The following is a 20,672-nucleotide window of genomic DNA, read 5'->3' on the forward strand; positions in this document are numbered from 1 at the left end:
TGTGGTTTAGTTTTTTTATTAGTTGCGCCCCTTTAAAAACAGGCAATTTTGTTTATGTCTGACGACACTAGGGCAACACAGGGCGGAATCTCATCAGGCCAGCAGAAGCGGCTTTGGAGGCAGGAAATTTTTGAAAGCTGCGCATCGGTTGGCTCCCCGAGCGTCCCAGCCTCAGTTCGATCTTGCTGGAAGTGGGCTGCCAATTAAGGCCCCACATGGTTGCCAATTCCAGAACCCGCCAGCATCTTCCAGATGTTGGACAGGCTCCCCGCAAAGGCCGGAACCCAGCAGCTATCTGGAGTGGCCTCCTGGTGGCAGGCCAGAGTCTACTGGAGCCTCCTCTCAAACACCCAATCACGGATCCACAGCCGCGGCCTCAAGCAATCCTGCGAAGGGGTTGCCCTCCACAATGACGGCCCTGAAAGCTGTGGGCATTCTTTATTTTAAAATTTTCATTACACTTCAGACAGCGCCTCCGTTTTGAGGCACCCTCGTGGTCCCCCACCTGTCTCAGCAGCACCCACGTCTTGTAGTCAGGCTGCCAGCTGACCTGTGCTGCGGGCCCTCTGATTGGGATCCACACCTTGGAACCCACCCACTGTCCTTAATTGGACAGCAAACATAGAGGCAGCCTGTTAATTGGCCCTCTTTTGCAAGATTCCAACTGTTAGTGCACCTCTGACTCCAGCAGGATCAGGACCCAGAAATGGTCCCAACCCCTTAAATTTTTCAAAGGGCACTATATTCGGCCCACAGTGTTTCCTTATCAATTTGTTTATGACAAGGCACACCATCCTACTTTGGATACATAATCACCAATCCTTCATAGTCACAAGGTCAAATTCCTGAAATTCCCAGAAGGCATTTGACAAGGTCCCACATGGCAGACTGGTCAGTAAAATGAAAGCCCATGGGATACAGGGGAAGGTGGCAGGTTGGATCCAGAAATGGTTCAGGGAGAGGAAACAAAGAGTAGTAGTTGACGGGTTTTACGAATGGAAAGCTGTTTCCAGTGGCATTCCACAGGCCTTAGTGTTAGGTCCCTTGCTGTTTGTGGTATATATTAATGATTTGGACTTAAATGTGGGAGGCATGATTGGAAAATTTGCTGATGACACAAATTTTGGCCATGTAGTTAATAGGGAGGAGGAAAGCTGTGGACTCCAGAATGATATCAATGGTTTGGCTGAGTGGGCGGAAAAGTGGCAAATGGAATTCAATCCAGAGAAGCGCGAGGTATTGCATTTGGGGAGGGCAAATAAAGCGAGGGAATACACAATAAACGGGAGGATATTGAGAAGGGTAGAAGAAGTGAGACACCTTGGAGTGCATGTCCACAGGTCCCTGAAGGTGGCAGGACATGTGGATGGAGTGGTGAAGGCGCCATATGGATTGCTTTCCTTTATTGGCCGAGGTATAGAGTACAAAAGCAGGGATGTGATGCTGGAACTGTATAAAACGCTGGTTAAGCCACAGCTGGAATTTTGTGTACAGTTCTGGTCACGACATTACAGAAAGGACATAATTGTTCTGGAGAGAGTACAGAGGAGATTTACAAGAATGTTGCCAGGGCTTGAAGGTTGCAGCTACGAGGAAAGATTGGATAGACTAGGATTGTTTTCCCCAGAACAGAGAAGGTTGAGGGGTGACTTGATTGAGGTGTACAAAATTATGAGGGGCCTAGATACAGTAGACAGGAAGGACCTGTTTCCCCTAGTGGGCAGGTCAATTACCAGAGGACACAGATTTAAGGTGATTGGTAGAAGGATTGGAGGGGACACGAGGAGAAACGTTTTTACCCAGAGGGTGGTGGGTGTCTGGAATTTGCTACCAGGAATATTGGTGGAGGCAGAAACCCTAAATTTTTTTAAAAGGTACCTGGACATGTACCTGAAGTGCTGTAACCTGCAGGACTATGGACCAGGTGCTGGAAGGTAGGATTAGTTTGGGCGGCTAGTTTTTTCAGCTGGCGCTGACACGATGGACTGAATGGCTTTCTTCTGTGCTGTACTTTTTCTATGCTTCTATGGAGCAGCACCACTAAAAAGACTGCAGCAGTTAAAGGAGCCCTAACTTTACCTTCTCAGGGTAATGAGCCTGGCCAGCAGGGTTGTAGGGCTGGAGGAGGTTAGAGAGATAGGGAGGGAGAGGCCATGGAGGGATTTGAAAACAAGGATGAGAATTTTTTAAATGAGGCATTGCCGGGCCAGGACCCAATGAAGGTCAGCGAGCACAGGATTGATGGGTGAACTCGACTTCGTGCAAGTTAGAATATGGGCAGCCAAACTTCGGATAAACTCAAGTTTATGGAAGGTGGAAAATGGGAGGCCAGCCAGAACAGCATTGGAATAGTCAAGTCTAGATGTAACAAATGGGATGGATCAGCTGAGGCAAGATTTGAGACAAATGATATTCAAGGTGGAAATAGGTGGTTTGTGTGATGGAACTGTTAAACTGTCATTCTGAGGCTCTAGAAATTACAATCACTAGAAGCTGCTGTAATGCAGCAACTTTAATTGCGCACATTGTGTTACAACCAGGTAATAAAAGGGGTCTAGGGGTCTTTTTCAGCCTTCACCTGGTCTTATTCAAACAGGGTTTAATTTTAAACACCGTTTTGAGCTCCCCCTTGGTGAATCCTTGTTCACCGCTTTCTAATTATAAGGCAAAGAAATGTGCACAAACAGGCCTTCTTGGGTTTAAAGGTGTAAAGTGAAATTTATTAACATTTAAAACTCTAATTCAGTTAACGCCTACGGATACACACCGCGGCCCTTTGCCAGCATGCATACGCAATATGCACATGCAAATAGAGACAGAAAAGAGAAGAAAAAATAGAGAGGTTTGAGACAATATCAGAAGAGTTTCTTGTTACTGTGCTTCAAGCTCACTGTGGTCCTTTTGTAGGTAGTTCTTTCTTGTAGGTAATTCTTGCTTTTCGTTGGGGCCCAGTATTCTTCATAAACCTTGTTCACTGTAGGAGACTGTTCTCTTTCGGGGTTCATGTGCCTTCAATGGCTTCTGAAGCTGGTGAGAGTGAGATGAGAGCAGACAGAAGAGGAGTCTTTTCAGTCCAGGAGCAAACAGCTTTCTGAGTTTTTAAAACTCTGTGGCAAGTTCAAATTCAAAAAAACTCCAATAGCCAGTTAGTCATGTGACTAAACTGGTCTGACCATGTCTATTTGTATATTCGGCCATCTCAGCAGTGAACCTGGAATGCCGGCCTCTCCACCTTCAACGTCTGGCAACTAAAAGTCCATTGTGGATTAAATTGGAGCAGGGAGTGACCCCTTTGTCCTTTCCAAGTACTGTCCATTACTATGCACTTGTCTTTCCAGTCAAGAGTCTAGTGGGTTTTTTTAGTTCTTTCTTTACTCCAGTAACAGTTTAAAAATCAATGTTTATGTGGCGTAATTAATGTCTCATTCTCGGCAAGTGGGGACCTGCATGACAATTGTTATTAAAACACATCCTATGCTATTACTACTTTAGATCAGAGTGATTTTAAAACAATCCAAGCAATAAATGGTGATAAAACCAGTTATTTTCTGCTGGCCAATTTTTGTTTTATTATTCATTTCATGGGATGTGGACATCGCTGGCAAGACCAGCATTTGTTACTCATCCCTAATTGCCCTCGAGAAGGTGGTGGCAAGCTGCCTTCTTGAACCGCAGCAGGTACACCCACAGTGCTGTTAGGGAGGGAGTTCCATGATTTCGATCTGGCAAGAGTGAAGGAATGGCGATATATTTCCAAGTCAGGATATTGTGAGACTTGTAGGGAAACTTGCAGATGATGGTCTTCCCATGCATCTGCTTCCCTTGTCCTTCCAGATGGAAGAGGTCACGGGTTTGGAATTAATCAGTTGCCACTCAATCTCTGGATTCACATAGAAAGAATGCTACTCAGGGAGGTCAGTACACATGGAACCATGGTCTGGCAGGAGTCAACATCTTCAGGAGAGGAGGAATGAAGGAGTAAAAAAGAAATTGGAGCATATTCTATTCCCCACCCCTTCCTCTACCTTCAAATTGTGTAATTTGCTTGTTCTGAAAATGCTAACGTACTGGGGTGTGGCTTTGGAGGTACTAGCAAATCCTGCACTACCTTATTCAAGTGCTCAGTCTCCAGACGTGAACTTTGACAGTGAGTTTCACAGTCTATTTACCATGTTAAGTATCACCTTTGAACCCGATCCTATCTTCACCTGACATTTCACTGGACTGAGATCAAAAGTTAAATGTTACTTTTATTTTTCCTCTCCCGAACCCAGGCATTCTACATCCACTTGACTACCCCAGATCCTGAATATTCTTCAGGCAGCTGTAAGTCCAATGGACAGAAAGGACACTTTAATAACCATAAAATCATGTAACACGCCCCATGGCAAGTACTAAATTTATTGGTTACTGTACTAAGTTTTGCAAAACACGATTTGTTTCATAAGCCCCACAACAATTAAGAATCTGTAATTCTGATCCAATTAGCATGGTTATACTTTCACATAAAAAGTATTTCAGCCACTTTACAAAAAGTCACAGTGGCCACTTCAATAGCATGTGAAGTGTAGCAACATCACCAATTACCTGAATAGATATGGCAATAGGTTTACAATTTCTCACATATGTGAAAACACACAAATTAATTCTGTTCAGCATGCAGTAAAGTAGTACTTTGGTGTAAACAGTATAGCATGCAGTGTTCTCTCAGCATAACAAAAGAAATAAGATAGGGCTTTCTGAGTAGAAACTAACAGAACACTGCTTTGAATAGTAGCAGTGAATTTACCAAAGATGCTAACAGACAGAAACATACTGTTTCTCCCAAAAGTAAAAAGCTACTGTATTGATTAAACATATTGAAGGAGACATTTTGTGGCTGTTTTTGGAATCATACATCATGAAAAAATATACCGATTTCTTCACCCAAAAAATTAGTCATAAGTTTTTCACGTGACATTAAAACCAAGGTCCATTCATCCTCTCAGGTGAATGCAAAAATCCAATGAACTATTGAAAAGAATAGGACAGTCCTCCCTCAATCACGATCGCTAAAAACTGATCAGCTGGTCAATTTCACTGTTTTCTGTGCACAAATTGGCTTTCAAGTTTCCTACATTACAACAGTGACTAGACTTCAAAAGTGTTTCACTGGTTTTGAAGTGTTCGGGGTGTCATAAGGTCGTGAAAGGTGCTCTGTAAAAAGTCTTTTTTGTTCACAAATTTCTTTACACTATCAACACACATTTTTAATTAAATGCATTTTGAATCCCATTTCATATTTTAATTTAATAGAATCATGTTGTCTGGTGTTCATTTACCATGGGATACCTCCCACTTCAGTGTGCGCAATTAAAGGGATGTCTATTTTAACAGACTGCCCATATGGAGTTCCACCCACAAGCTTCTGGTGAGCAATGATACTAAGCCAGAGTATCCAATCTATAGCCCTAGAGACCTAAGCCATAGCAATGTGACCCTCAAAACCCAAGTGAGACTATTCCATTTGCACTTGTTATTCCTTTAAATATTCTTATTTAAAGTTTGTGGTCTAGAAGGTTTGGAAAAACTGCTTTTAGAACTGTTGACTCCTTAGTGGATAAATCCTAAATTGGAACAACAAAGTACTGGAAATTACAGCTCGAGATACATACAAAATGAAAGGAAACACAGATTTAAACTTTTTAGATGGTCCTCAGGCTCCATGGTATGCTCTTATGCAACCCATGAAGAGAAAAACTTGGATAAGCTATCAATTCCTATAGGTCCTAGATTCACACCCAATCTGTACTGCATGCTGATCTCAATTAGGCAGAAACCTTGGATGATATCAGCTTCAAGCGCCTCTGGGCTGGGCAGGCAGGGAATGGAAGGGGTTGGGAAATCAGTGACCCTTGTTGAAAAGCTCACAATGTGGTCATGAGTTGATGACAGAATCACACATAATGGAAATGCCCTCCATGATCAAGTATACTACCAACTCAGAGTGTACTCTTGCATGAAAATCTAAGTAACGATCATACTTGCTGGGACAGAGGACACTTCTCGCATTCATGAGAGCACAGCTAAGCAAGAAACATCTTTAAGAAAAGGGAAGGAAATTATGAGAAAAAATATAAGCACTTCACCCCACAAGTCAGTTTAAGAATATTAAGGAGAATGAGAAGTACAGTGCAATATATGCAAGAAATACACCGAAATTTCCTGGTAGCTTTTTTATCCAGTGAGTATACAAATCAGCAAGGTCCCAAGTTTGGCTCCTCATTTAAGCACTTGGCCTCAGTACTGTCGGGTTGAAAGGAAAAAGAAAAAATCAACCAAGGATCCAGTTTCCAATTGATATTTTAAAACCCCAGTAGACAACTATGGTGCTTCCAATGATCAAATAGATCATAACACTCATTGTCAAAACTCAAGTTTAAATATAATCTAATCTCAAGGTGCAAAGGACAATCCTTAATTATGATTTAAGATATGTTAACTGCTAGGTTATATAAGCACAGTTTAGAAAATGCGCACAGCATCTGATCTCACTGCTTAAAAAATTAAATATGATGTATAACGTGTTGTTACTGTTTATACACTACTCAAATCTTGCATCTTACTAGAGTATAGTATGAATGCAATCAAATAAGTATTTGATTGGGTTGTCTACATCTTTCTGAAGTTACATACAATTTCAATTGTGCTTCTTTATACTACAGGGTTGGCTCAAACACTGAAAGCACTGACAGAAAAAAGTCAACAAAAAGGACGCAACACTTCCTCTGCCAGAAACAATGGACTTTGCCCGTTACTTCCAACATGGTGCAACCTGCCCAGGATGTATCCAACCAACATTACGTCATGTGTTAGCATACGAAAATATGAATTAGAAGCAGAAGTTGGCCATTCAGCCCCTTGAGCCTGCTCCGCCATTCAATAAGATCATGGCTGATCAGTTTGTGTCTCGAATTCCACACTCCCAACTACCCCCGATAACCTTTGATTCCCTTGCCTAACAAGAATCTATCTACAATAATAAAAGCAAAATCTACCTCCACCTTAAAAATATTCAATGACCCCGCCTCCACCACCTTCTGAGGCAGAAAGTTCCAAAGTCGCACAACCCTCAAAAAATTTCTCCTCATCTCTGTCCTAAAAGGGCAACCCCTAATTTTAAAACAGTGTCCCCTAGTTCTGAACTCCCCACAAGAGGAAACATCCTTTCCACATCCACCTTGTCAAGACCATTCAGGATCTTACGTACTTCAATCAAGTCTCCCTTCACTCTTCTAAACTCGTGAATACAAGCCCAGTCTGTCCTACCTTTCTTCATAAGACAACCCACTCAATCGAAGTATCAATCTAGTAAACCTCCTCCAATGCATTCACATCCTTCCTTAAATAAAGAGACCAAAACTGCACACAGTATTCGAGATGTGGTCTCACCAATGCAGTGTATAACTGAAGCACAACATCCTTACTTTTATTTTCAACTCCTCTCGTAATAAAGGATAGCATTCCATTAGCCTTCTTTATTACCTGCTGTACATGTGTACTACCTTTTTGTGACTCATGCACGAGAACACCTAGATCCCTCTTGACCTCAGAGTTCTGTAATCTCTGTTTAAGTCATAGACTGCATTTTTATTCTTCCTGCCAAAGTGAACAACTTCACATATTCCCACATTATACTCCAACTGCCAGATTTCTGCCCACTCACTCAACCTTCTATATCAGTCTGCAACCTCCTTATGTCCTCTTCACAACATACTTTCCTACCTATCTTTGTATCATCTGCAAATTTAGCTATCATTCCATCACTCCCCTCATCTAAGTCATTGATATAAATAGTAAAAACTTGAAGCCCCTGCGGAACTCCACTCTTCTGATTGGCAGGATGTGACAAGGACCCATTTATGCATACTCTGTTTTCTGCCAGCCAGCCAATCTTCTATCCATGCTAATATGTTACCCCCGACACCAGGAGCTCCTACTTTGCACAATAACCTTTTATGTAGTATCTTGTCAAATGCCTTCTGGAATCCAAGTACAGCACGTCAATGGGCTCCCCTTTATCCAAGGCACATATCACTCCTTCAAAGAACTCCAATAAATTGGTTAAACACAATTTCCCTTTCACATAGCCATGCTGACTATTCCCAATTACCTTGAGTTTTTCTAACTGCCCAGCTATAACCTCCTTAATGATCAATTCGAACACCTTCCCCCAGACAGACGTCAAGCTAACTGGCCTATAGTTATCTGTTTTCTGTTTCTTTCCACCACCACTTCTTGTATAGATATTTTCTACTTTCCAGTCTGATGGAGCCTTACCAGAATCTAGCAAATTTTGAAAAATTAACACCAACGCATCTACTACCTCATTAACCACCTCTTTTAAGTCCCTAGGATGACGCCCATCAGGACCCGGAGACCTGTCAGCCCACAGCTCCATTAATTTGGTCAGTACCACTTCCCTGGTGATTGTAATTTCACCAAGTTCCTCTCTTCCTTCCACCGCCTAATTTACAGCTATTACTGGAATGTTTTTTGTATCCTCTATAGAGTCAGAGTTATACAGCACAGAAACAGGCCCTTCGGCCCATCGTGTCCGTGCCGTCCATCAAGCGCCTAACTATTCTAATCCCATTTTCCAGCACTTGGTCCGTAGCCTTGTATGCTATGGCATTTCAAGTGCTCATCTAAATACTTCTGAAATGTATATCTATAGTGAAGACAGAAGCAAAATATTTGTTCATTTCATCTGCCATTTCCTGATTATCTAGTAACCCCCCCATTCTCACTCTCTAGAGGACCAACACTCACTTTACTTACTCTTTTCCTTTTTAAATACCTGTAGAAACTCTTGCTATCCGTTTTTAAGTTTCTAGCTAGCTTCCTCTCATACTCCAATTTCTTTCTCCCAATATCCTTGTAGTCATTCTCGTAGTCATTCTTTATATTCTGCCCAATCATCTGACCTGCCACTCACCTTTGCGCAATTATATGCTTTTCCCTTAACTTCTGTCGTTAACCACGGATGGTGGGTCCTCCCCTTAGAATTTTTCTTTATAGTGGGAATGTACTAATCCTGAGTATTCTGAAATATCCCCTTGAATGGCTGTCACTGCTTCTCTATTGATCTATCTCCTAGCCTAGTAACCCTTCAGCTAGCTCAGCTTTCATGCCCACATAGTTGTCCTTATTTAACTTTAAAATACTAGTCTTAGACCCACTCCTTTCAAACTAAATGTAAAATTCAATCGTATTGTGGTCGCTGCTACCTAGAGGTGCCCTTACTCTGAGGTCATTAATTAATCCTGTCACATTACAAAATACCAAGTCTAACATAACCTGCTCTCTGGTTTAGAGGCCTGTTCAGGTCAAGAAAAAGGAACTCAACCCGAACCACAGCGGACCCGAGCCCGACCCGGCCCGAGTCCCTCCGATTTAGCCCAGGCCCCGACACAACCTAATCCCATTCCGACCATCCGTTTACTTACCTTCGGACTCGGATCCTCCCGGCAGCAGAGCACATGCGCGATGACGTCATTGTGACGTCAGTCGCTCACTGCGCAGACTCAATTTCGGCCTGGACTCCCAGCTCAGGTAAGTTTTTTTTATTTTACCAGCAGAGCACTTACCGTGTGTGTCCGGCCCAACCCGACTCGAACCCGGCGCATGTCGTCAGGTTTGGGTCGGGTAGCTGGCCTCTACTCTGGTTGGTTCCAGAATGTGCTGCTCTAAGAAACTCTCTGAAAAGCATTCTATGAACTCCTCATCCAAGCTACTATTGCCAATCTGATTTTTCCAGTTTTTCCAGTTTTTGGGGCTGTTTGAGGGTAAATCAACATCTGACATGTGGGAGTCTTTCAAACATCAGCTGATTAGAATCCAGGACCAGCATGTTCCTGTGAGGAAGAAAGACAAGTTTGGCAAGTTTCGGGAAGCTTGGATAACACGTGATATTGTGAGCTTAGTCAAAAAGAAAAAGGAAGCATTTGTAAGGGCTGGAAGGCTAGGAACAGATGAAGCCCTTGAGGAATATAAAGACAATAGGAAGGAACTTAAGCAAGGAATTAGGAGGGCTAAAAGGGGCCATGAAAAGTCATTGGCAATCAGGATTAAGGAAATTCCCAAGGCTTTTTATACGTATATAAAGAGCAAGAGGGTAACCAGGGAAAGGGTTGGCCCATTCAAGGACAGAGATGGGAATCTATGTGTGGAGCCAGAGGAAATGGGCGAGCTGCTAAATGAGTACTTTGCATCAGTATTCACCAAAGAGAAGGACTTGGTGGATGATGAGCCGAGGGAAGGGAGTGCAGATAGTCTCAGTCATCTCATTATCAAAAAGGAGGTGGTGTTGGGGGTCTTGCAAAGCATTAAGGTAGATAAGTCCCCAGGGCCTGATGGGATCTACCCCAGAATACTGAGGGAGGCAAGGGAAGAAATTGCTGGGGCCTTGACAGAAATCTCTGCATCCTCATTGGCTACAGGTGAGGTCCCAGAGGACTGGAGAATAGCCAATGTTGTGCCTTTGTTTAAGAAGGGTGGCAAGGATAATCCAGGAAATTATAAGTCGGTGAACCTTACGTCAGTGGTAGGGAAACTATGAGAGAGGATTATCCGGGACGGGATCTACTCCCATTTGGAAACAAACGAACTTATTAGCGAGAGACAGCATGGTTTTGTGAAGGGAAGGTCGTGCCTTTCTAATTTGATTGAGTTTTTTGAGGAAGTGACAAAGATGATTGATGAAGGAAGGGCAGTGGATGTTATCTATATGGACTTTAGTAAAGCCTTTGACAAGGTCCCGCATGGCAGACTGGTACAAAAGGTGAAGTCACACGGGATCAGAGGTGAGCTGGCAAGGTGGATACAGAACTGGCTCGGTCATAGAAGACAGAGGGTATCAGTGGATGGGTGTTTTTCTGAATGGAGGGATGTGACTAGTGGTGTTCCGCATGGATCAGTGCTGGGACCTTTGCTGTTTGTAGTATATATAAATGATTTGGAGGAAAATGTAGCTGGTCTGATTAGTAAGTTTGCGGACGACACAAAGGTTGGTGGAGTTGCGGATAATGATGAGGATTGTCAGAGGACACAGCAGGATATAGATCGGTTGGAGACTTGGGCGGAGAAATGGCAGATGGAGTTTAATCCGGACAAATGTGAGGTAATGCATTTTGGAAGGTCTAATGCAGGTGGGAGGTATATAGTAAATGGCAGAACCCTTAGGAGTATTGACAGGCAGAGAGATCTGGGCGTACAGGTTCACAGGTCACTGAAAGTGGCAACGCAGGTGGATAAGGTAGTCAAGAAGGCTTACGGCATGCTTGCTTTGATCGGTCGGGGCATAGAGTATAAAAATTGGCAAGTCATGTTGCAGCTGTACAGAACCTTAGGCCACACTTAAGAATATTGCGTGCAATTCTGGTCGCCACACTACCAGAAGGACGTGGAGGCTTTGGAGAGGGTACAGAGGAGGTTTACCAGGATGTTGCCTGGTCTAGAGGGCATTAGCTATGAGGAGAGGTTGGATAAACTCATTGTTTTCACTGGATCGATTCAGGTGGAGGGGCAACATGATAGAGGTTTACAAAGTTATGAGCGGCATGGACAGAGTGAATAGTCAGAAGCTTTTTCCCAGGGTGGAAGAGTCAGTTACTAGGGGACATAGGTTTAAGGTGCGAGGGGCAAAGTCTAGAGGGGATGTGCGAGGCAAGTTTTTTTTTTTTTTTTACACAGAGGGTGGTGAGTGCCTGGAACTTGCTGCCAGAGGAGGTGGTGGAAGCAGATACGATAGCGACGTTTAAGAGACATCTTGACAAATATATGAATAGGAAGGGAATAGAGGGATATGGGCCCCGGAAGTGCAGAAGGTGTTAGTTTAGGCAGGCATCAAGATCGGCGCAGGCTTGGAGGGCCGAATGGCCTGTTCCTGTGCTGTACTGTTCTTTGTTCTTTATGTTGATTAAAATCACCCATGATTATTGCTGTCCCTTTATCACAACCACCCAACAACCTTCTAACCTTTGTCCTGCATTATAGTTACTGTTGGGGCGCTGTAAACCACTCCCACTAGTGACTCCTTTCCCCTACTATTCCTCATCTCCACCCAAACCGATTCTACATTCTGATCTCCTGAACCAAGGTCATCTCTAACTATTGCACCAATGCCATCCTTGATTAACAGTGCTACCCCTCCACCTTGATCTTGCTTCCTATTCTTCTTGAATGTCATATACCCCTCAAAATATTCAGAACCCAATCCTTGTCATCTGCAGCGACATCTCCGTGATGGCTATCAGATCATATTTATTTACATCAATGTGCCCTCAGTTTGTCAACCTTGTTATGAATGCTACGTGCATTCAGATCCAGAGCCTTTAGTTTTGTCTTTTTGTTATCTTTGTAACTGACCAACGCACGCATATGGACCGCTGGGTGGAGCACTACCTAGAACTGTACTCCAGGGAAAATGTTGTCACTGAGACCGCCCTCAATGCAGCCCATTCTCTTCCTGTCATGCAGGAGATGGACGAACAGCCAACAAAATCGGAACTCAGTGATGCCATTGATTCTCTAGCCAGCGGAAAAGCTCCTGGGAAGGACGGAATTACCCCTGAAATAATCAAGAGTGCCAAGCCTGCTATACTTTCAGCACTCCATGAACTGCTTTGCCTGCGCTGGGATGAGGGAGCAGTACCACAGGACATGCACGATGCCAATATCATCACAAGGGTGACTGCAACAACTACCGTGGAATCTCCCTGCTTAGCATAATGGGGAAAGTCTTCGCTCAAGTCGTTTTAAACAGTCTCCAGACGCTGGCTGAGCGTGTCTATCCTGAGGCACAGTGTGGCTTTCGAGCAGAGAGATCCACCATTGACATGCTGTTCTCCCTTCGCCAGCTACAGAAGTGCCACGAACAACAGATGCTCCTCTACGTTGCTTTCATAGATCTCACCAAAGCCTTTGACCTCGTCAGCAGACGTGGTCTCTTCAGACTAGGAGCAAAGTTCGGATGTCCACCAAAGCTACTAAGTATCATCACCTCATTCCATGAAAGGCACAATTCACCATAGCTGTGCCTCACCAAACCCCTTTCCTATTCTGAGTGATGTGAAACAGGGCTGTGTTGTCGCACCTCCACTGTTTAGGATCTTCTTCTCCCTGCTGTTCTCACATGCGTTCAAGCCTGAAGAAGGAAATTTCCTCCACACAAGATCAGTTGGCAGGTTGTTCAACTTTGCCCGTCTAAGAGTGAAGACCAAAGTAAGGAAGGTCCTCATCAGGGAACCCCTCTTCACTAACAATGCTGCATTAACATCTCACACTGAAGAGTGTCTGCAGAGACTCATCGACAGGATTGTGGCTGCCTGCAACGAATTTGACCTAACCACCAGCCTCAAGAAAACGAACATCATGGGACAGGACGTCAGAAATGCTCCATCCATCAATATCGACAACCACGCTCTGGAAGTGGTTCAAGAGTTCACCTACGTAGGCTCAACTATCACCAGTAACCTGTCTCTAGATGCAGAAATCAACTAACGCATGGGAAAGGCTTCTGCTGCTATGTCCAGACTGGCCAAGAGAGTGTGGGAAAATGGCGCACTGACACGGAACACAAACGTCCGAGTGTATCAAGCCTGTGTCCTCAGTACCTTGCCCTATAGCAGCGAGGCCCGGACAACGTATGTCAGCCAAGAGCGACGTCTCAATTCATTTCATCTTCGCTGCCTCCGGAGAATCCTTGGCATCAGGTGGCAGGACCGTATCTCCAACGCAGAAGTCCTCAAGGCAGCCAACATCCCCAGCATATAGACCCTACTGAGCTAGCGGCACTTGAGATGGCTTGGCCATGTGAGCCACATGAAGATGGCAGGATCCCCAAAGACACATTGTACAGCCAGCTCGTCACTGGTATCAGACCCACCGGCCGTCCACGTCTCGCTTTAAAGACATCTGCAAACGCCACATGAAGTCTTGTGACATTGATCACAAGTCGTGGGAGTCAGTTACCAGTGATCGCCAAAGCTGGCGGACAGCCATAAAGGCGGGGCTAAAGAGTGGCGAGTTGAAGAGACTTAGCACTTGGCAGGAAAAAAAGACAGAAGCGCAAGGAGAGAGCCAACTGTGTAACAGCCCCGACAACCAATTTTATCTGCAGCACCTATGGAAGAGTCTGTCACTCTAGAATTGGCCTTTATAGTCACTCCAGGCGCTGCTTCACAAACCACTGACCACCTCTAAGCACTTACCCATTGTCTCTCGAGACAAGGAGGCCAAAGAAGGAGGAAGTCTGGACTGTTGGTGTGTTATTAGGTTTTTTCTCTCTGTCCCTTTCTTCCATTCTTTGACTTTCATTTCCCACATTACTATTCTCCTCTCCTGTCTTGACTCTAACCCTTGGTTTGCTACATCTACCCAGGCTTGATCCCTTGTTTAGTTTAAAGCCCTCTCTACTTCCCTAGTTATATGGTTTGCTGGAATACTGGTCCCAGCACGGTTCAGGTGCAGACTGTCCCAACAGTACAGCCTCCACTTTCCCCAGTGGGATATAGATAGGTTGAGTGAGTGGGCAAAAACTTGGCAGATGGAGTTTAATGTAGGAAAGTGCGAGGTCATATACTTTGGTTGGAAGAATCAAAAGGCAGATTATTTAAATGGAGAGAGATTTCAAAAAAATGCAGCAGAGGGATCTGGGTGTTCTTGCGCATGAAACATAAAGTCAGCATGCAGGTGCAGCAAGTAATTAAAAGGAAAATGGAACTTTGGCCTTCATTGCCAGGGGGTTGGAGTTTAAAAATAGGGAAGTCTTGTTACAACTGTGCAGGGTGTAGGTGAGGCCGTACCCGGAGTACTGTATACAGTTTTGGTCCCATATTTAAGAAAGGATATACTGGCACTGGAGGCAGTTCAAAAGAGATTCACTAGGCTAATTCCTGGGATGAAGGGGTTGACTTATCAAAAACGGCTAAACAGGTTAGGCCTTTATTCATTAGAATTTAGAAGAATGAGGGATAATCTTATTGAAATGTACAAGATTCTGAGGAGGCTTGACAGGGTAGATGTTGAGAAGACGTTTCCACTAGTGGGGCAATCTCGAACTAGGGAACATAGGTAGAGAATAAGGGGACAGTCATTTAAATCTGAGATGCGAAGGAATTTCTTCTCTGAGGGTAGTGAATGACTGGCATTCTCTATCCCAGAGAGTTTTATTTTTATTTAGAGATACAGCACTGAAACAGGCCCTTCAGCCCACCGAGTCTGTGCCGACCAACAACCACCCATTTATACTAATCCTATATTAATCCCATATTCTCTACCACATCCCCACCTTTCTCCTACCACCTACCTACACTAGGGGCAATTTACAATGGCCAATTTACCTATCAACCTGCAAGTCTTTGGGAGGAAACCGGAGCACCCGGCGGAAACCCACGCAGACACAGGGAGAACTTGCAAACTCCACACAGGCAGTACCTGGAACTGAACCCGGGTCGCTGGAGCTGTGAGGCTGCGGTGCTAACCACTGCGCCACTGTGCCGCCCAGGAGGCTAGATCACTGAAAGTATTTAAAGAGTAGGTAGATAGATTTTTGAAATATCAGGGAGTTGAGGGCTATGAGGAGCTGACACGAAAGTGGAATTGAGGTCTAGGGCAGATCTTATTGAATGGCGGGGCAGGCTTGAGGGGCCAATGGCCTACTCCTGCTTCTATTTCTTATGTTCTTAGTACTGGTGCCAGTGCCGCAAGAACTGAAACCCATTTCTCCCACACCAGTCTTTCAGCCACGTATTCATTTCAGTAATCTTCTGTGCCCTCTGCCAACTGGCACGTGGCTCAGGTAATAATCCAGAGATTATTGTCTAACCATGGGTGATGCATGGCAGTTAGTCTGCTGGTCACCTCTCGCTTTCAGTTCTCACCACTAGCTAGCAATACAAGTAGTGCAAAAAAGAGAGCCAAGTGTTTAAGCCTCTGCCTGTCAGTACATAGCTTTTCCATCAACAATCCCCATGTAATGCCTCCCTGTGGCGACATACGTAAACTGGGTATCTATAGTCCCAGGCTAAACTATAGGAAACTGAGGAGGCCTGGCCCTCAAATGCATGGCATGCAGGCCCACCACGTGGTTCTGCCCGGACGTCCACAAACCAGACCCCCAGCTATGGATAAATAGCATCGCTGTCTTGTGCGCATCTCAGGAGAGAAGGCGGCTTAGGGAGTAATTCCCGACCGAAAATCCAGAGTGGAGTCCCATAGGCGGTTATGTATCATTTATCGGACAGCTTTCTGGTAACTCCTGCAGCACAGCTAGTACCAAACGGTACTGTTTTTTCCTTTTCCTTTGGACAATACCAGCAATGCCGAGGGGAGGGGGGGGTGGTGCTGGTCCTGATGCTTGAGGAACTCCAGGTCTCCATGCTGTTTGCCCAGGCCTGTGCCCTGGAGAGAACACTCCAGCAGACATACATCTGGATGCAGTCCATCATCCTCCGAGACCAATTGTTGTTGGTGGGACTTTTCTGTGCACAACTTGGCTGCTGTATTTCTTACATTGCAACAATGACTACATTTCAAAAGGCACTTCATTGGCTGTAAAGCACTTTCCACCATCCTAGGGTCATGAAAGCTACTACATAGGTGCAAGTCTTGCTTTCTTTCACCAACAGTACTTAAGTCAAATGTACAAATGAAACCTTGCACTCATTAAAATTTGTACATACACACACATCCAAATTAGGGTCTCAACTACTCATGCAATTTCTTTCTGTTGCTGAATTGATTCCACTTTATAAAGGGAGCAGATTCCGCATCAGCTGTTTCAATCTGGTGTTATATTTTGGCTCAAACTTGCATTTAGCCTACCTGAAAAATGTTCAACTACCTCCCCCTTTAGACAGCACAGCACAGTTTACTGTACCAATTATAGCGAAGACATCAATCATACTCCAAGAGGCACTACCACCTATCCAAATTATTTTCAAAGCAACAAAAGCTAATTGAGATCAGTTTAAGTAAAATCACGAAGTAGCTAATCGTGGAAAGAAGCTAGCTTGATGTAAACCATTCATCTCCCATCTAGCCTAAGAAAATCATAGCATAATACAATACAAAATCTAAAGCAGTGCAATCAATAACAACTTAATGTAATAAAACATCCCAAGCCGTTTCACAGGAGTGTTCTCAAATAAGATTTGGCACCGCGCCACATACGGAGATATTAGGACAGGTGACCAAATGCTTGGTTAAAGAGCTTGGTACCAATACAGTAAAAAAAAAATGTAAGCAAAATACTATAATCTAGCCACGCCCTTATTATGTTTCCAAAGCTCAAGTGCACAATCTACATAAAAAACACACACAGCATTATGTTGCACTATAAACCCAACAAAACACCTCTGCTGCAACCTCGTGAAAACTGCTGATACTTTATGCTTTTGTAAAATCTTACAGCAACACTGCTGGGGTATATCTTAATTTGTAATACAAGTTTTTACAGTCTGCAGACTGCAATGTACATATCAGAAGAGATGATTTTCCTGGCAGCAAGTTGCAATCAACAAGATTTTCTAGTACTTTTGTAATTTCCCATTGCATCCTCCTCTGGCACTGTAAGTTACCATAATCACGCTGTGTATACACATGGACCACATATCCAGTGAGTGAAATTCTAGGCTGGAATACACATGTAACATCTGTGTACTGTAGCATCACTGCAAGGGAGCTTATTGTAAGTAAGGACACAAGAAATAGGAGTAGGCCATTTGGCCCCTTGACCCTGTTCTGCCAATCAATACGATCATGGCTAATCTTCTACTTCAACAATACCTTCCTGTACTATTCCCATAACCCCTTGATTCCCTTAGTATTTCAAAAAATTCTGTCGATCTCTGACTTGAATATACTCAATAACTGAGCATCCACAGCTTTTTGGGGTACAGAATGCCAAAATTTCACAACCCTTTTATGAGTGAGGAAGTGTCTCCTCATCTCAATCCTAAATGACCGGCCCCTCAGACTAAGACTCTGACCCCTAGTTCTAGACTTTCCAGCCAGGGGAAACATCCCCCCCAGCATCTACCCTATCAAGCCCAAGAATTGTATATGTTTCAAAGAGATCACCTCTCATTCTTCTAAATTCCAGAGAATATAGGGCCATCATATTCAATCACTTCTCATAGGACAGTCCTCTCATCCCAGGAATCAATCTGGTGAATCTTCATTACACCCTCTCCGAGGCAAGTATTTCCTTCCTTAAGGTAAGGAAACCAAAACTCCAGGTGTGGTTTCACCAAGACTCTATACAATTGCAGTACGACTTATTTTCTCATTTACTCTAATCCCAAAGTCAACTGTGCAAGTACACCAGCTCAAGTGTGCTATCAGTGCAAATGAGTGTTGCATAACATTACAGATCTTAGCTCCAGTGTCATGTAATGTTATTAAGTGTGATAGAACATTGCACACTTGTTCTCAGTTGTAGTATAACATTCCAGCCAGAGAATCATGCAATGTCAGTGTTGCAATAATACACACCTCATCTCATGCAATGCAGTGGATTGAGGTTAAATAATATTAAATGGGGAGCCAAAGCAGTCAAGTGTAGTGTAAGTATGAAATGCATCAGCCAGAGTGTGGGTATGTGACATACGCCGAATGCAATGTGCCTTTGAATTATGCCAAGGCATACACACACACATTGTATTTCATTGTGCTAGCCATAGTCCCAAAGGCGCATAGGCATCTCTCCCGATTAGAGACAATTGGTGATGTATAATTTGAGGGTCACCGCTCCTAAGGCGAGGAGGCAGGCCGCCATGAACTACCACAACCAGTAAGGGGATTGAACCCGCGCTGTTGACATCTTTCTGCATCATACACTAGGCCGTCTAGCCAACTGAGCCAACCATCCAACACCCCCCACCCACACACCACACAAATACACATACACCCTACAGGCCTGGGCACTGTTAACAATTGCTGCTGCTGGCCCAGTGTCCTCGTCGCCATGGCGGCGCTCACCTCCAGTCTGGGTCAGTTCCTGCCTCAGGCCGCTCGTGTACTCGATCAGCTCCTCCAAGGTCCGGTCACAATGTTGTCCATACGAGGTGAATTTCTGCAGCACTTTATCCAGCTCCCTCTCCACGTTCAGACATTGCTCCATGATATAACCAAACAGGGGGTGGGGGAGGGGGGGGGGAAGTTAAACAGACAGACGGACCGCTCCGCCGAGCGGACGCGGGCGGACTGACTGACCCGAACCCTATGGTTTCTCCCCGCGGCTCGAGCTTCGGCTCCGCGCCTGCGCCGCCACCACACTCCGCTCCGGGCCGATCCGCGCGCCTCACGCTCGCGACTGTTTTTGTTTTTCTCGAAACCGCAGCTGCGACTTCGCGCGACAGGTGGAACATACCAACACTCACAAACCGGCTGTGTGATGAGGGGGGTGCACGGAAGGGAGGCAAACCGCTTAATAACCGGCAGACCGGCAAAAAAAATCAAATCTATGTGCAGTATAGTCATTATGAAATCCGTTCCGCTCTTTCGCGACTCCAATGTACTTATTTAGATGCTATTATTCCCCAAGATATCATTCATAGCTTCCCATCCCAACTCCCTGTGCTTTTTGCCTCCTGATGGACCAGACCGGAAGTTATTTGCGGCTCTTTACGGGGATTAAATTTATACGAATCGGAGAGTTGGGAAAATGACACTTTCAAAAATGGATGTGGCAAGTATCTGACCACAAACCAGACGAGTATTAATCCGATCGTTTTTCAGCCGTCAGTTCTCTTGTATTTTTTAACTCAATATTCCTTCAAAATGACGGCGTTCATTGGGCAACAGCGGCTCATTTGACCTTTAACCGGCGGTTGCTATGTTACCGTGTGGCCTACTTGTGTCAGGCTGAGGTATCTGAAGGAGGAATTGAATTCACCAGAGGTCGGACAGGTTCCTAGTGGTTAATGTTATCTAGTAATGCAGAGAGTCTAGTATTAAATTGTATTTTATGTTGTTAAGTGCTGATACCGCAAAGGCTATGGGTCCTGACAACATTCTGGCAATAATACTGAAAACTTGTGCTCCAGAACTAGCTGTGCCCCTAGTCGAGCTGTTCCAGTGCAGTTGCAGCACTGGCTTCTACCCGCAATGTGGAAAATTGCCCAAATGTGTCCTATCCATAAAAGGCAGGACAAATCCAACCTGGCCAATTACTACAACAACAAAAACAAGAAATGCTGGATTCGCTCAGCAGGTCTGGCAGCATCTGTGGAAAGAGAAGCAGAGTTAACGTTTCGGGTCAGTGACCCTTCTTCGGAACTCCCTGACCCGACCCGAAACGTTAACTCTGCTTCTCTTTCCACAGATGCTGCCAGACCTGCTGAGTGAATCCAGCATTTCTTGTTTTTGTTTCAGATTTCCAGCATCCGCAGTATTTTGCTTTTATTTTACTGGCCAATTACTACCTGATCAGTCTACTCTCGATCATCAGCAAAGTGATGAAAAGGGTCAAGTGGCATCTGCTCAGCAATAACCTGCTCGCTGATGCTCAGTTTGGGTTCTGCCAGGGCCACTCAGCTCCTAACCCCATTAGTCCTAACAAAATTGGAGTCAATGGGAGCCGGGGAAAACTCTCTGCTGGTTGGAGTTATACCTAGTACGAAGGAAGA

General features: G+C 44.5%; 1 protein-coding gene across 1 annotated transcript in view; it reads right to left on the reverse strand.

Annotated features, from left to right (window-relative positions):
- Window positions 1-19,618, reverse strand: part of LOC137368874 (E3 ubiquitin-protein ligase RMND5A) — a 60,317-nt gene extending 40,699 nt beyond the window's left edge. Inside the window, exon 1 of the mRNA XM_068029102.1 lies at window positions 19,024-19,618. Coding sequence (XP_067885203.1) covers window positions 19,024-19,165 — 142 coding nt within the window. The 5' untranslated portion in view covers window positions 19,166-19,618. The remainder of the gene's footprint in view (window positions 1-19,023) is intronic.
- Between the last annotated feature and the right edge of the window lie 1,054 nt (window positions 19,619-20,672).

Source organism: Heterodontus francisci, chromosome 1 (genome assembly GCF_036365525.1).
Source record: "Heterodontus francisci isolate sHetFra1 chromosome 1, sHetFra1.hap1, whole genome shotgun sequence".
Classification (NCBI taxonomy): Eukaryota; Metazoa; Chordata; class Chondrichthyes; order Heterodontiformes; family Heterodontidae; genus Heterodontus; species Heterodontus francisci.